The sequence below is a fragment of the Charadrius vociferus genome, unplaced genomic scaffold (genome assembly GCF_000708025.1).
Source record: "Charadrius vociferus isolate BGI_N301 unplaced genomic scaffold, ASM70802v2 scaffold217, whole genome shotgun sequence".
Taxonomy (NCBI): domain Eukaryota; kingdom Metazoa; phylum Chordata; class Aves; order Charadriiformes; family Charadriidae; genus Charadrius; species Charadrius vociferus.
Window position 1 is genome coordinate 947229 of NW_009649190.1, and position 18194 is coordinate 965422.

The 18194-nt window shown below is 37.4% G+C and overlaps 1 protein-coding gene across 1 annotated transcript in view; it reads left to right on the forward strand.

Annotated features, from left to right (window-relative positions):
- Nucleotides 1–379: 379 nt before the first annotated feature.
- PLCL2 (phospholipase C-like 2) overlaps nucleotides 380–18194 on the forward strand; it is a 106005-nt gene continuing 88190 nt past the window's right edge. The window contains exon 1 of the mRNA XM_009888923.1: nucleotides 380–709. Coding sequence (XP_009887225.1) covers nucleotides 380–709 — 330 coding nt within the window. The remainder of the gene's footprint in view (nucleotides 710–18194) is intronic.

The following is an 18194-nucleotide window of genomic DNA, read 5'->3' on the forward strand; positions in this document are numbered from 1 at the left end:
CTCCCACGCGTGTCTCTGTGTGTGTGTATCTGTGTAGGGGAGCGCGCTGTGGTGTAACGCTCCCCCGCCCGCCGCCGCCTCGTGTGAGGGCAGGCTGTCACGTTTCGTTTCTTTTCCTTCCCCAGGTGCTGAAGGACTGACTGGTGCTCGCCCAGGCGCCAACTGGCTCAGGCGTTCGTCGTCGTCGTCGTGTGTGTGTGTGTGTGTCCCGCCCCGGAGCTACGCGGCCTCGGCTGCCAAATGTGCGGAGGGGAGAGACTTTTGCTCAAAATCCCCCGATCGTAAATATACAGAAAGCGGAAGAAGAGCCACCGCCGAGCAGCTGCAGGAGGAGGGGAGGGGGACAGCAAGACTGTTTCTGCTGTAGTCAGGGAGGTTGATGGCGGAGTTTGGCAGCGGTGGCGGCGGCGGCGGCGGGGGGCTCCCTTCCTCCCCGGGGCCGGTCCAAGGGAAGGTGGCCTTCAAGGCAGGAGATGGGGAAGGAGGAGGAGGCGGCGGCGGAGGTGGCGGAGGCGGCGGCGGGAGATCCCGCTTTGACAGTGCCGGCAGCCGGGTCTCCAACGGGGACTGTGCCCTAGCGGGAGCCGGCGAGGAACCGGGATCAGCTCCTCCCGCAAGCCCGGAGAGCAGCAGCAAAGAGAAAGGATTTTCCACCAGTCAACAACGAGAAGGCAAACCCGGCATCCCCCGGAGGAGCAGCATAATTAAGGTAAGAGCACTTGCTCCTCCCCATCGGGGTCTTGGCTCTTTCTGTGTGACAGAGGCAGGGAGATGCGGGCGATAGATTTGGCTCACAGAGCCTTGGCTCCAGATGAAAAGATAGATGGCTTTTTTTGTCGTGTCTCCCCCCTCCCCCGTGGTGAGGGGACTTGATTTTTCCTTTGTCAGAAGTGGACAACAGTGAGAGGATGGCTTTATACACATCCACGCTTGGGGAGGGGGAGCGTCATGTTTTGAGGTTTATTAAAACAGAAGGCTGTAACTCCTGTTGGAGAAGGCGAGAGAAAACTAGCTGGCTTGGAGAAAAGACAACATGGGCACCAGCCTGGCAGGGAAAGACATGGATTACACAGTATCCCTGTTATTTGGGATGCACCTGTGCAGAGCAGTTTTGTGGCTCCATTGGCGGGTGTGTGTGACAGGCACACAGCAGGTGATGAGAGATTCAGGCTCTCATTGGGCTGGGGGTGGGAGAAGGTAGAATAGGGAGCATTCTTCTTGTTAAAAGTGACAGCTCGTTTAACAGTAGGCTGTGTTGTACTTCACCTATAGAAACATCTTTATTTATACTTAGCTCTGCGTATTCTGAATGCTAATGTTTCAGCTGGAAAAGTAGGGGGAGCATCAATGGTAGAATATAGATCAGTGGAAAAAGGAATTAGAGGCTTTATTTTTATACAATTATTTATGCAAATACAGTTGTTCTCTTTTCTTAAATCCACGGTTCCTGAGAGATGACACCTTGTCTTGGGATGGCTTTCCCATCTCCAGTGAAAAGGTTGAGGGAACATAGAGAAATTACTCCACTGGTGTAACGGCCGTACCAGCCGTAAAATGAAGCACAACTTCAAGTAATTAAGAACTGAGTTTAGTCAAGATCACCCAGATCAAAATCAAGCTAGATTTGATGTCTTCTTACATATTTGTATGCCTCTAAAATTAGCAATGAAGTTCTGTTGTCTGGATGGTAGAAAAAAGTGTGGAAATTCAATACGAGTAGCGTATCTCAAGTTGTGTTACCGTCTCCTGGACCTTGCTGTGAAAACCAAGGGGAGAGCAAGGGCAGTCAGCAGTGGAACACATTTGACAGCCTGCACCCACCCTTCCTGTTCGAGCAGTGATGCTGGGCGTGTGCATTTGTGTTTGTGTTAAAGACATTGTAACAATAGACAAGGGGCAACTGAGCTTGGTGTTGGAATACCTTAATATTTACTGGATTTGCCAGTGATTTTTACAAGTCTGTTATTTCCTAACACTGTTTTGTTTCTTCTGTGGTAGCCCAAGAAAGATAGTAGTGTTGTTTGCAGTGTGTATCTGACCATTATACTACTTTGTAGTGTATGATTTGATTATACAGAAACCTTCTGCCTCTCTGGGGACCAAACAAGGATACAGTACCTAGGGATGTGATATATTAAGACCAACAAGCGTGAGATAAGGAAATATGTTTTGGCTTATGTTTCATGAATACCCAAGTCAAGGTTCTTAGTTTCTACAGAAATGATAGCACTTTGCAAAATAAAATTATTCAGCTTTCTGGTATTATTATTGATGAACACCATTTTGAAAATGTGAACAGTAATCTGTTTGGCTGCCAAGAACTGATTACTGCAACTTTGTGTTATTGTTTGAATAATTATGACATGAGTGGAAAAATCTAACAACACTACGTTTAAAGTTATGTGGTCCATATTTATTTTAGATATGACTGTTATAGTACTTGTGGGAAAAATCACTCATCTTCGTATATACTGGATATTATTCTGCCTACTTAGTTCAGCAGTTCACAGGTATTTTGAATCAGGTTGTGTAGGTGCCTAGTTTTCGATATGAAACCTTTTGGAAAATCTGGTCTGAGTATTAAACCTTAAGATGCTTCTTGTCCTCTGCTCTTGCAGAGCAAGTCTGTAAAACAGGGTGGAAAAAGTAAAATGTAATCTATTTTTGGAAAATGTTCCTGGAGTTTTAGTACCTTACATCAATGATGTAAAACTGCTCTTAAACAATATATGGAGTAACTGCAGGAAATAGGTCTGTGCCATGCAGATGCAGATTTCATACCTTCATGCAAAACACAACAGCATTAGTTGACCTATAAAATGCTCATTTATGGAATATTTAATACTTTTAATGTTTTGCCAGCTGGTAAATGTGTAGGCTTTTGAGTCGCAAACAGAAAATTGACGTTTGAATAATAGTTCCAGTTGAGATGAAATTCTTTTGAACCACATGTTTGTGCGTGAAAACAGAAGCACAGAACCGTATTTTATTTTGGTTTCAATCTGTGCTTCCATTGGTTGTCTTTTCATAACTCTTATCAGAGCAGGGGCTGCCTTTTATTCTTTTCCTTTCTTACTTGCAGTCTCTGTTCTCTTTTTTTCACTGATTCCATATTTTTTCTTTCTATTTTTATTTTGTGTACCTGCATCATTTTGGCCTTTTCATTCTTATTTGGTACAAGCGGATATACTTGTTGAGGTTGAAGTATCATCAAGGATGATGACACGTGGTAGGGCAAATATTTCTGGAAAAACTAAGACGATCTTCATACCATGGTAGTTTACTTGGCCCTTCACTTTGTACAGAAAGTGTTAAAGATTGTAGCCTTCCTTTGTAGCCATTTTTATGGAATAGCCTTTTTCCTTGCTTACCTTTGCTGAACCAAACTTCAGGGCTAGGGACTGCATATCTGTGTTTATGGAGACTTTTCCACTTTCTATTTCTTAGTCTCCATATTTATGAGACTGATTTTTTTGGAGGTGATAGTGATGACGCATTGTGCATTCATGGGATTTGGGCTCTTTAGGTACCTGATTGGTGAACTAACTTATGTACCACTTATTTGGATGTAGTGGGTTTTTTGGTCACTCTTTTGGTTTTCCATAGTATTTTCCTTACTGCAACTAGCTATGGTTTCCTATAATGTAATTTCCTACAATAGTTGCTATAATATTCTGTAAAATTAATTTACAGTGAGTCCATCTTGCAGTTCAAAGTGGATCTAAGCATCCTGTGGACTTCTCTTAGGTGCTCTGACAGTTGGCAGTGGGCTTGCTTTGCTCTTGTGTGAGGTTCCTCCGCATCTTTCTTAAGCAGGCTCTGAGGTGGTAGGAGTTGAGAATCCCTAAGGCAGCAAATAACTTGTGGTGTATATTTTTCCTCAGACCTGCTTGTTTCCAGGGGTCTTCAGTAACAATAAATGCTTACGGAACCTCACAGTTTGTCAAAACTATAGACCTAGACAGAAAGAGATCTAGTGGGAAAAATACGTCTGTATTACGAGAGGTGTTACAGTAATAAAATGAGAAGAGATACACTGAAGAGAGACTGCAGTTATTTAGGAAGACAATCAAGAGAAAGAAATGGAGAAAGGTGGCTTGGCATTCTGTGAGCAGGACTGTTCTTATCAAAATGTGTCTGGAAGTAAAGTCCAGTTTGTTTTTTTTTTTCATGTAGTAATACTGATCTCAGTGTCAATAAATTTCTTGGCCGATAACTTAAACAAATTTGTATCTCCCTTTTTTATTCTGGGCGTAAACTCAAGCTATCATTTTGTAAAGTCATGCACTTGCTGAGCATTGGCAAGTCCTAAATTCCAAAGTCTGTGAGAAGAGAGGAACCAAATTTAGCAGGTAGATATTCTAGGGTATAATTTTAAGCAGAGCTTTTCTTTTGAAACTAAACATTCTTATATGTGTGACTGGGGAGTTCTACAGCATATGCATCAAGATCTTATTTTTTTTCTTATTAAAATGCCGGCATATGTTGTCTCATTCAATCTTTTACGATCTCTAGTTCATCCAGTTTGTATCAGGTGTACAAAGTATGAAATATGGAGAATGTTATGCAGTATTTTCTACCACTGTGATAGTTTTAAATAAGCCTTCAATAGCCTTCAATAAGGCCTTTTGTGTTCATGGTAAACTCTAAAGTAGTGTTTTCAGTCGATCTAGGTTCTCTGCAGTCCTGAATTACCTTGGCCACAATTGCATGTTATGAAGTCTTTGTGGAGACCCAGGAATAGATCATACACGATCAGCTTCCATCTAAAAGGGTATAAAGGAGTTAGGTTGCTGGAATCAGTTTAAAATATATGAAGTTACGCTATTTTTAGTCAGGTTTCATATTGGGAAAGAAACCTGTGTAGTGACACTTTTGAGATAGATACATGCATTTATGCCCGAGTAGCTTTTCAATGTGCTGGGCGTTTTCAGGTAAACTTGATTGAGCAGTCACAGGCTCAAAGGTGCTAAGGCTTCCTAAGTTCAAAGAAAACAGCCGTATAGAGAAAAGTAGCATGTACTTATTTTCTCCATGCCCTTTCCCCTTGAAAACAAAAATGCTACAGTATGAGCTGAATTCTTCCTAGTTACAGAAGATCGGTCTGGAAGAAAGACATGAATTTCTCAACAACAGAAGATACTTTACCGAGAGCACACGTGTTAATTGACACCAAAATTGACACCACGAACAAAGCATATATTTAGGAAGCAAGGCTGTGGTAGTTGCGCTGCTCCTACGCCTTACCTTAGGTAGGCTTTCAACTAGACAGTCGAAGCATAGATTTTTTTGAGGAGCTGTTTCTGGATTTGTTTTGTTTGTTTGTTTCTTAGTTTCTTCTTGTTGATTTATTGTAGACCTATCTCATCTCTTTGGTTTGTCAGATATAATGAGAGAACTGAATAGCTAACTGCAGCTCCATAAATCCTGGAGCTTTCTTTCAGAGGATGCTTTCTCTTTGATTTGTTGGACTCTCAGCTAGACTATAGAAGGTTACCAGCATCTATCAGTATTTGTATTTCTCCTTCTTCATCCTCTACTGCTTATTTGGTACTGGCTTCCTAATTTTTAAAAATATAGTTTATATCTTAAAACAATACTTAACATCATATAGTAGCTCTCCCTAAATCACGTTTTCTGTCATACAAAAGCTGTATACCTTCGGTATTTGCATATGGTATAGTATATATACATTAGACATATATCAGGCATTATACTTTTTGTTAACAGTGACACTGGACTGGGATATGTGTTATGTCACAACCACTGAGTATGTCGTACATTGCATTTGGTGTATATTTGTTTGTATTAGTACTTTCTGTAGACCACAGTAATAAAAAAATTATTTGGATATATGTATTACTATTAAAAAAAAAAAAGAAAAGAATCAAGTCTGTAGAAACAGGTACATGGCAACATTTACTTTACCCAAGTTCAGCATGTAATTTACTGGGCTTACTTACTGCAGCCCATGAAGTATTTTTTCCAAAAGATGACTTGAAATGGGAGCTTAATTTGGATGAATATAGCTTCTCTGACTTCTCTTCTGGAAGAGCTTACCTGTCTGTTCCTGTTGACTGAGTAAAGAGTTTGGCTAGTGTGAATAATAGCAACTCTTTCACCCCCTCCACCCCCAAATCCTTAGAATATCCACAAAGCATGTTCAGTCCGTTCAGTGGTGAAAAGTACAATTAATGGAATTTAAAAATCGTTCTGAACACCTGACGAGGGTTTATTATGCCTATTATCAGGCTTGATCAAAGATAGGGCTGTTAGTTTAGACTTTTTTAAACTTGGAACTAGAGCAGTGGTCTCCTACCCATGGCTCACAGATAATGCCTTGTTCCCATGATTTGACTGCATTCATGGAAGATTAAAAAATACAGACTGAGACTGACAGGACAAATTAATTGCATAGTTTCACAGTCTTTGCTGGTCCATGGGTGATAATGATGTAGGTCTTTGTATTATTCTCACTGACCCTATTATAAAAGAAACCCTGAATAAAATTTGTCGATTGTCTCTCTGTAAGGACCAAATTAACTTAAAACACATATTATAATACTAGTGTATTGATTCTAAATTATTTATCTTCACACACAACTTCAGGATTTTGTTCAAAATTCAGAAATCTAAATATAAATAGACTAGCAGATAGATTATGGGGAAAAAAGGTGTATAATAATTTACGTTTAACATATATGGAGAAGAGGAAAATATGATAAAGCAGCAGCATATGTGCATTGAACAATGTTTAAAAATAGGGCTGGAAGAGACCTCAAGAGGTCAGTCTACTTTGCTCCACTGCTCTGTTGCAGGATCAACTGTTAATAAATGTCAGTATGATGCTCTTTGTCTTTTAATCACCTTTTGTTTGTGATCCTTCTATGCAGAACTACTGGTTGATTATTCCTCTTTGTATATGGACAAAACCAATCACCTGCACAGAGTTTAAAAGCTTGGACTTGTAATTATTTCAGATCGTGTCTTCAATTTGTCAGGTTCTTTCTGATTTCAACTTAACATCTAACATGCATGCAACTCTTCCATGTTCAGTTGAACAACCAGATTGAACTATGCTCTCGCTTCCATCATACAATGATATATGATTTTTTTTCTTCATTAAAAGATTGTAATTTATGGGTTTTAAATATAAGTTCAAATTCTATACTCCATAGTTGAAGTAAAAATCTGTTATTTTTACTCTTTACCACCTGTAAACTGGGCAATATGATGTTGCAGGATCTACATCAGAAATGTAAGTTAGGAGAAAATGTCTTTCCTTCTAAATATATGAAAGTAATAGACTGTAAGTACAAATTTATAGTATACTTACTTTCAGCGTTGGCATAAAAAAAAGGCTGCTTTGAAAGGGGCTAGTTTGTTTGTCTTTGAGGAGAGTAAGTAGCAAGTGTTATTTTTCCCTGTTTCGCAGTTGTGTTTAGGAAGACTATCATTACTGTTTTACAGTCAATTTTCACATCTGGTGTGCCTTTTAAACATAGGGTAGTGCCATCACTGTGTAGGACATTACGTATGGAGTGATCCGTTGGAAGGATATGTTGCCCATCTTGAGGGTTGGACTAGATGATCTCCAAAGGTCCCTTCCAACCTCTACCATTCTGTGATCTTGACTGCAGTATATCTCTTAATTTCTACTTAACTAGTTAATTTTCAAGAACTGTCAGTATAGACTCATCTGTCCCTGGCTTCTGAAGAGCAGCATGCTTGAGTTCATCCACCTCTTCCCTCCTAGACCTTGACCTCGCAAAACATCAATGTTCAAGACAGTGAAGGGTGCAATATAGCATGTGACTGGAAATCAGCAGTACTGAGGATCACAGTGTTAACTGGTGCAGCCTTGGGAAAGTTAAATAGATGTGATTCATTTCTGCCTCTCCTGGGATTCCTTTTAATGTCATTTGACCCTTTGGAATAAGTAATAAAATATTCCTGAGTGCTTCAGATTGCATACTGTGTTCAGGGATCTTTTCAGATACCAACAATCATGTTCAGGAAATTGTAGTACATAGTTCATAAGCACAGGCAGACAGGAAGTGCCTTTACACAAACAAACAAACAAACAAAACCCTTTTCAGAAGAACAGCTGAGAGCTTTATAACATGAAAAATATAAAATATAAGATATTAAGTCGGATTTCCAAATTGACTGTAAAAACGTTTGCTTTAATAAAATCAACTTATTTGTACATTTTATTCTGGTATAAGAAATAGGTACCTTACAAATATATAGCAGATAATTGATGTTACGCATACTGGTGTCATGACCGTCTTGATACCTTTGCTAAAATTGCTGAAAATGGTTTGATATTTCCTCTAAATTATGAGATAATCAGAGTTGCAGAAGAAAAAGAATTGCTGCTGTTTTGTTAGAAAGCACTTCCACAGAATTTTCAAGTTCTTCTTATGGCTAAGCTTCTGTGATTATAACTTCTTTTTTCTTTCTCTATCTTCTTTTCTTTTTTTTTTTTTCCCCTTTTTTCTTACTGGCATTATTATTTTGCCTTCACTAAAAAGGCAGAGCATTGTAAGGTTCTGTGTGTGCTTTGATATGTTGGCATCCATATATGTGAACATACCCCTATCCTTTACCACCTTTTTTTAAGCAGGATAGAAGAGGAAGAATGATTGTGAAATTCTATAGCAGCAAAACGGTCTGCATGATTTTTGTTTTGTGAAACATCTCTTATGATGGAAAATCCCAGATGCTTTATATATTTCATTACCTAGTTCCTGATGATAGAAGTGTTTGACATTATCTGTCAATGGTTTACTTTAACCACATTCCTTAAAATAAAGTGTAAATGACTGTTTATGTAAATTAAAAAATATTTAATGTCGTTGCTTAATTCTTTATATTATTAAACTGTAATTGGGACTAAAGGACAGCAATTCAGCTCACTGTCAAAGCTTTTGTTTAGATTGTTTTCTTCCTACAAGTAATTGTTGGTGTCTTTCGAATAAGCAGTTGTTTATTGAGTTTATGTAACTTCTGTAAATGGTACAGGAACAATTAAAAAAATAAAAAAGGCAAGAGGGCAACTTTAATTTTATATGCTCTACCATGCTTTTTCCTTTAGTAAATTAGCAGAATGAATATATTTCATGTATATATTGTAGAAAAAGTTAGTTTCTGAGTTGCTGAAATAATACTTATGTTCGTTGCCATATTTATATATTTACAATACATACAGTTTTGCTACAAAGGTAGGAAAAATTCAGTAATAGTTGGAAATAAATTGCTTCAGGAAATATCTTGAATCAACTGAAACATATTTTGCCATTTACAGAGAATAGTCACTAAATCAGTTGTTTTTTTTTTTGTTAGCGGATTGCAGATTGTTGCAAAAAGTGTTTCCAGTCTGAATCTTAAAGACTAATATTTATGTGAAATGAGAGAATATATTTAGTTGTGGCACATTACTACCACATAGTGGAGAAACCTAGAGCAGACGTAAGTAGTTTGAGTTCGGATAGTGTTACGTTTTGCTTGCTTTTGAAGAACCCCCAAAAGCATTTTATGGCTTACTGGTTGTACTTAATTTGTTAAACTCCAACTCTCCTTTATATTCTCTTTGTTCTCCCCAACTGTAGTAGTTGCAATGATGCATCTCACAACTGTTTTTTTTGTTGACACTTTTCAGCTTTATTTGTTCCTCATCTTAAATAATGCATACCATGTGCCTCAGGCTTGGTGCTTCTTCAGTGAATGGCCAGCCTGATTGGGAGGGAGTCTGCTCTGAGAGCAGTGGTATAGTGTGAAGGCACAGAGTACTTTTAGTTGTGAATGTTATCTTTTGATATTTTGTAGATTTAGAAGTAAGGCTGCGGAAGAATTCATAACATTAGTCTTTTACTACCTTGCTTGTCCTGGTTCCGGTTTGTGTCACTTTGTCTATTGTGTCACCCTGTCTGTTTGTCCCTCCTCTTCTTTGGTCTCTCCCATCTCTCATACAGCTTGACTCTTCTGCTTCAGCAGCAGAGAGACCGCAGACTGGCCATACTCTGCTTTTCTTCTTCAACAGCTAGTGGACATCCTTTTATTCCCAGCAAAGTGCTAGAACAGATCAGAGCTCCCTGTGTGGTGTGTGCAGTGCTGCAATAGTTCACGTCTGCTTGTGAATCCCCAGGAAGAAGTAACAGAAAGAGAGTACAGGTTCCAGTGCAGGGCTGTTGACCTTCACAGTAGGTTGAAGTCCCATAAGGTTTGAGGCTTGAACCTATGATGACCGCACAGCTAAGGGTAGATGCATCTGTTTCCCTCCGTCTTCAAAGGTTGCCAGTCCTTGTCAATTTAAGAAAGTCTCTCCTGGGTCAGTCCTGTTTGACTCATTAGCTTGCCTCCAGCAGCAACCACTATGAGGTAGAAGAATGGAAAAAGCTCCCAGCCTTAAGTGCTTTGGAGCTGAGACATCTTTGTGCTCAATAATCCTTATGAGTTTTTCTCCCCATTCATTGTCAAAGGCCAGTTTGACTTTTGTAAGCTTTTCACCAACATAACGTCCTCTGGCAATTTCTTAACGATGGGTTGTGTGAAGAAGTCCTTTTCTGCCTGATTTTACCTGGCAGCTACTTACTTGTTTACCTGATAACCCCTGGTTCTTGTGTTAGAACAGATAACAAACAATTGTTTTGTACTCACTTTTCTCCATTCCACAAATGAGTTGAAAGGTGTTTGTGACATTTACTTTATGTCAGCTTTTTTTCCAGGCTAAAGAAATCTTATTGTATTTAGTTGTTCTACCTATTGAAGCTTTTCTGTGGTTTTTTTCATTCTGGTGCTCTTTTATGCATTTTTTCCCTTCCATTTTATTAGTTTTTTGCAGTGCATGACTAAAATGGTATTCCAAACGTGTGCCAAATAAATGTGTGAATCCACTACGGCATAATGAAGGTTTAGCAATATTGTGATACTAGGTTGGACTGTAATTTATTTATTTTTAGTGTTGTCATCATCAAAGATTTAAACGGTATTGCTGTCACTAATTGGCAATGGGGGAGTGCTGTTAAAACCTTTTACTAAATATTTAAAACCTTCTCCTTGAAGAACTGTGTAAGAATATGCTGGTGATGATGCTTGTGTTGGAAGTGGCTGGCATTAACATCTTTGCAGGAGGCTGAAGTTCTGTTAAAAATCTTTTAACACGTTATAAAGGCTTTTTATGGTACTGGTGACACAAAACATTGCTGATTAGCACGCCTAACTTCTAGCTTTGGTCAAATACATTTGTTTGCCTAATAACAGAAAAAAAATAGCATGGACATTGCATAAAGCTGAAAAATATAGTAGGAATAAAAGTGCTTTCATTTTATATTAAGCTGTTAATATAAAGGAGGGAGGGACCTTGTTTTTGTAAATGCAATCTGATAGTATTTTGGATGTCCTAGATTTTTGAGTTTTAAGGTTCTTGCCCAACACTCATGTTAATGAATGATTTTAGTCAGTCTTTTATTTAATTTGCTTTTATAATGTGTGAGGCTCTTCAGGATGCCAGTGTCAGAGTCCAGAACAGCCAGGAAGGCATTTCTAGTCTTTAGGAAACTCCGACCAAGTATAACAATGCGATCACATAGCTTCCTGAAAACAGAAGAGCAACTAATATTTCACCTCAGAGAAGAATCCGTCTGAGGATTAAAAAGATTATTAAATGGTTACAGTAAGCAACGAAGGATAAAAATAACCAGAAGTTTTTAGCTCCCACAAGACTGGTACACCAGCATTATCTTGGAAGGAAATCCCAACACTTTGTCACTTGAGCTGTTGAAAATAGAAATGATGTGAGATGTCTGTTAGGATGCTCTCCTGAGCTTTTCTTAGGGTTATCGCCTTTTCCCCCCCACCTCGTTTTCTTTATTCTTCCTTTTTTTTTTTTTTCTCTCCTTTCTCCTTTGAGGAGGGAAGAAGCTTTGTTTTCTTTTTCCCTTCTTCAGAACGTTCTGTCTAGTGAGGAGGGGAGTAGTCCTGATCAGCCTGTTCCTGCTCAGTCAGGCTCCTGTATTGAGACAGGAGAAGACACCTTGTTATTCCTGAATTCCTGAGGATTTCTGAATCCTCATGCTTTTCTGTGTCCGCTTTGTGACAAAGTCCAGTGCCTGACTCATAATTTCTAGGCATCGCTGTCAGCATCATTATCTTTATGTAATTCTTAAGTTTCAAAGCTTCAGATAAGTCTACTGCTTGTTTTAAAATGCCTGTTTACATGTAATTTTTCTTCTGTTTGAAAGTGGTACACATTGAGTTGGAATAACAGGAGTAGAACGTGACATGGATTTACATTGTTTTACATGTGGAAATTAATATTTCTGTCCATAAATATTGAATTTAACCTCACAAAATAGTATTTTAGGAGTTCCTGCCTTGCCAGGCGAAAATTTACTGGTTTTGTCCTGGTAACTGTTGATTAATTTTTATATAAACCAGAAATCAGAGCTCAAATATATACTTGCAATGTGGTCAGCTACAAGAAATACTTTTTTTTTTTCTTCTACATCTGATCTCAAATTCAACTCTGTTCTTAGTGGACATATAAAATTTACTATAATCATTTAGGGGAGGGTGAGATGAATGGGATAAAAAAGAGCCTTGTGATTAAAGCCTTGGCCTCTAAAAATTGATTTGCAAGATTAACCACGTGCCACAGACCTAAGATTCTTGAATTAATTTTATTTTAAAAAAATCAGATTCCAATGGTTAGGTTTATAGTACAGGCTGCAAACAATCCCTGCCTGTATTGGAAATACTCTGAAATGAATAATTAATTATTGAATTTATTTCAGGTCTTCCTCACTTTTTCTGGTGAATTTAGTAAAATTACATTATGGAATACCATTAACTGAATGCATCTTTTGCCAAGAAAACATACCACCTTGTGATTTAACATGGTGCCTAATTGTCCACCATGAAATAGGTTTTATATTAATTCAGTAGATACTCAGAGTGCTTTATTAAATGGTACTTGTGGCAGAGGAGATGGAGAAATAAGAATTTTCTGATGCGTTCTGTTAAAATACAGCATAGTTGTTAAATGTTTAAAAAGTTTTTGTATGAAGCAAATATAAGTGAAATTATTTAGTATATAAAACTTAGTAGTTTTATATACTAAAAAGTTAGTATATAAAACAGAAATGCAGAACAACATTATGTTTTTCTGTTTGGTTCAGAACCTACCCCTATCTGCCACGTCACTGAATTTTGCAAGAGTCAAAATCAGTCATAGTGTAAACTCCTCCTTATTTTTATTTTTGCTTTGCACTTAAAATATTTAGAATAAAGTTCTGTATTCTAGAAATGCACACCTCATAACCCTGCCTTATTTTAAATGCCTGATCTGCACCGCTTACGAGAGTTGACAGGAATAAGTCATGGGCTTCCACTGCAAACTTCTGTTGGCTTCTTTGATCATAAACGAGGTGGGCTCTTGTGTTTGTTTACTTCCTATTTTTAGTTGTCTAGAAGACATCACTAACAAACTTTTGGAGGTCCTTGCAGGACAATGTGAACAGTATCAGTCTTGCACTGATCAGCTGATTACGCAGTTTAACGCCCATCGTAACGTTCCGTATCCTTGAATTCTGATTGTATTCAGAATAAACCCAATATTGTCGAATATTGCTGTCCATGAAGTTGACTTGCAGGAAGTCCTCATGAAAAGCGGGCTCATAAGCATAGTAGCAATTTCTTCAGCCTTGTCCTTGAACTTTTTGGGACTACTCAGCTCAATTTGCTTCCCTTGTTGATCCCCCAGTTGCTTAAGACCGTGTGTAATCTTTTGCTTAGTTTGATTGTCCTTTTCTTTGGTTTAACTGTAATGAAACCCTTTGAGATAACATGTCTGAAGTACATGTTTTGCATTCCTGTTATGTTTACCTACAGTGCTGTCTAACCTTAATATTCAAAAAGCACCAGTCAAGTCCCCAAACTCTGCTTTTCTTTAAAAATCGTAAGATGTGAAAATTAATGTATTGGTTTTCTTCCAGTGGTTCTTTTACTTAAGCCGTTCTGGGTGTATGCTATATTTTCCAATTCTTGGCATAGGAATGTGTGCATACATATAAAATTTGAGTTAATTTGGAGATTCTGCAATATCCATAAGGACTTTAAAAAAATGCGAAGTATGATGAGATTTGCCATAACATTTGGAAGACCTTTTGATTATTATACATAGCTATTATGGTGGGCAAATAACTGTAGATTACAGAACATAATACTGATAAACCATTTTACTTGTTATCAATTTACATACTTGGTCTTACTCTTTTGTTTCTTGGTTGTGTTTTTTTTTGTTAGCAAGATTAGCAAGGTGCTAATGTATATATTAAGTAGTTTCAAACTCTTCCTGTTAGCACAGATTTCGTGAGTTTTGTAGTTAATTGTGTAATGTTTAGTTATGTTCAGGAAGAATGTTAACTGTTGTTTAAATTGATCCTATATTTAAACTATTTGTTTCAGCAATTTGAGAGTAATTACCATATCTTTCTGAATTGTGTTAGAATAGAGGCCCTGCAAGCTTTATCCACATACTGTGGTGATAACAGGAATTAGATGCTCACAAACTTCTGTTTAGCTGACTATTGATGAAAATTTGTCTAGAGGAAAAGAAATTAGGATAAACAGTTCTACAAAATTCTCAAAACTTACAACTAGTTACAGAAATCTGAGGACCTAAAGTAGACCAGTTAAAAAAAAAAAGTTTGGATAGTTAAAAATTCTTAAAATGCTGTTCTTGACAGGCAGAACTTCAGAAAAAAGAGTGACTCCTCAACTCAAAGCTCTTAATTTGTTATATTAGAAAAGAAAAAAAATAGTTCTGTATTAGTTCAGGCCAACAACTTGGCAGGGATTTAAATTTGAGTCCAAGGTTTCTGAAACCAGAGGCTTGAGAATGTTAGCAGGTTCCAGGGCTGGTAATGAAGGGGAAATAAAATGATTTCACAGATAGCGGAGATATAAATCATCGTCACAATGTTTAAAAGAGTTACTTGAAAAATGTAGAATTACATACCATGACAAACAGAAAGAGGTGTGTTAAGTGTTGGTGTTGCATATGTTCCTTGTTGCTAAGTAGTAGGGGAGTTTTTGAGAGCCAGTGAAAAAAATAATGGATTTCTGGTTGTGGATCAGGTTGAGTTTTATGCCAAGACTAATGTGACTGAATGAGGCAAAATATTTTTGAGTCCTTTACCTACAACTTTGGTAGCTCGTAAATGATTTCAGCACAGTATAGCATTGTGGAAAGCTACGCTAACTAGTATTTTGTGGTGGTGTTTTTTTTTCTTTTCTTTCTTTCAGGGATGCCAGTTAATTTCTTACTGGAAAGTGTCTTGGGAAATCTTACTGTGAGAGGCAGTTGTTGAGCAGCAGCAAAATCCTTCTGTGACTTGTCAAATAATCTCTCAGCATTACAGTGTATGAAATTAATGTGACATTTCTTAACTGTCCTTCTGGAAATATGGTTCTTTTTATGATGGTTCTTAATTTATAAGCTTTCTTTCTAAATATAGGCAGAATAAAATTTTGTGTCTAATATATTTTTCTTTTGTTACTACCCTGCTTTTAATGAAAGGCATGGTCATCACAGGGAGGAAGCTGCATTTTCTCTCCAATGTTCCAGTGGGAAAACAAACAGGGCAGCTATTCTTGCACCTGCTGCATTGAGGAAAGGGAGAGAGGCAACACTTTAGAGAAAATAAACCATGTTTGCACTTCTGTCTTAAATTGCACTACTGCTCAGGAATAAGAAACGTTCTCATTTAACTATAGGTGATAGAGGAGAATTCTCTTCGCTATGTCTGTGGTCATTCTGTGTGTTACACTAACTGCAGTTCTGTGAGACAGAAATTATGCTGCTTGAAACTTCCTCATTTCCATCCTTCTTGTTTTTGTAGCTTGCCAAACTCGTTATTTGTTTTAGAAAAGCCATTTCTCCTTGCCTCCAGGAAATCTTTGTTTTAATGTCATTTGTTACTGTAAAACATGATAAGAAATGTACTAAAACTGTAGGAGACTGAATCAAAACTGTTACTGAAAAATGTACTTATCTCACATTTTACATTTTCTTTCAGTGTTCACAATAAGTGTGTGTGAGAAGGTGACACCTAGAATTTTATAACCCTGTTTTGTTTACATGTAAGAATTAAAAAAAATAAATAAATATCTGGGTTTAAGCTGTAACTTCAGCCATGAATACTAGAAGAATTTCAGTTTATGGGCATCTTTCTCCAGTTTTTCCTTGACCAAATTATTTTGAGATTCCATACTAAAAGTATTTACTATGTTCAACTCTTCACAATCTATTTCCCTCCAGTTATTGCAAAGCTTATTGGGGATGAGAAACCCATTTGCACTTCTATACCATAAAGAAACAATGTCTCAGTAAGGTACAGAATAGTGATCAAGAAAATGTTTCTTAACAAATACTTTCAAAACAAATCTGGCAGTTTTTCAAATGGAAGGAAATAAGCAGTTGATGCAAAAAGCTGTTTTTTAAGGTAGCATCATATAACTGCTTCACTTTTAATTCCATTCACACATTACTTTTTTGTTTATTTGTTTGTTTGTTTTGTTCTGTGGGGAGTCTCTTCTCTGGCCTGCCTGTTATTTGAGTTCTAGTAGTTGACTTGTATTGGTAGCCAAGAACAGTAAAAAGATTAGTGTAATTTTATTTTTCCCTACTCTATGCATAGAATTATTTTATTATATGTGTTTCTTCTCATAGCATGCATTCGGTATTACTTCATGTTTTTGGAACCTTTTCTTTTCTTTTAAAAGGTAGTAGGATAAAGTTATTGTCATTTTCTTGGGCCAAACTTGTAAGCTTGTTCTATTTAGTTCAACGTGCGGGATTAATTCGATAGAGTACTCTTACTTTGGTGGATATATGTATTTTAAGGGTAAGACCAATTTACCAGGAAGACAAAATATCCTATTTAATAAGAGTATTGTTGAATCAAAGTTGTGGTTTTAATGGTATTTGTTCCTGATTCATAGGAATGTTCTTGATTCGTGGGATTCATTCGAAGAGCCAGATGTGTGAATAAAACAGAATTCTACTTGCATTTAAAATTGTCAATATAAACATAAAAGCAGAGAGATTCAAGATATTCCTTATTTAATTTGAGACTAATTAAAAATACTACTTTACCCTTCGTATTTATTTTGTGGCTTGGAGATGATTAACTACACGGGAAAAGAATGTATTTCTGTGGTGTTCCAAACGAGCCAATCGGCTTCTGGTCCATAGTGGTACCAGGTTGCTGTTCCGACAAGTTTGTATTGTTAAAAAAACACACCACAGAGCAGGTCAAAGCATTAAGGGAGTGTGCATATAGAAAGGGAAAAGGGAAAGGTGCAGAGTACTGGAGTTGCACATCTCTTGTGCTCTGGTTCTTCTACATTTCATTTTCCTTTACACTGTGATACAGCTAAGGAGAAAGGAATATTGACATAGTATTTCTAGGTGACCTATTGCTCAAGGGTTTTCTGAGTAATAGGTGGTATTCTCATATTTAGTATCTACATTTAAAGGACAGATTTTGCTCCCATTATTTTTCCAAGTTTCTTTTTGAACCTTGTACCCTTTGGCATCTGTAGCACATGCCGTGACATGGTGTTCCATATCTTGAATGTGTTTATAAGGAAAAGGTACTGTCTCTTCCTTATTTTGAATCTGCCATGTGCTAGTTTATTGTGATGTCTTTTTATTCTTTTTATAGGGTGAGATGGTGGGCCATCATTCCTTGTTCATGCTATTTATTTCACTTTTTAATATATATTCTGGTGTCACATTTGCTTTCCTATAAAGTAGTCATGTATAACTTAAAAGATTTCTTGAGATCTTGGAATCATATTTTTAACGTAACAGCTGCCCAGTCTTCTTGTAAAGAATTGAAGTCTTTTATTAATAATGTGCTGTGTCCCTCAGCCTCTTTGTCCTCCGTGTGTGAAAGTATCTTGGCCACAGCTGGAATCTCAATGCATAGGGATCTTGTGGTATGTGTTGACAGAATTGGTTTACCTGATCTAACTGTAAGCCACCTTTCAACTGTAGCAGAACTTTTCCACACTATCAGTTTATTCTGACTTCGTGAACTTGTGTGCTGGTAGCAATTTCCCACTGGCTGTCTTCGTTACATTGAGTTTCTGAAACATCTGTCACATCAACATCTACATTTCAA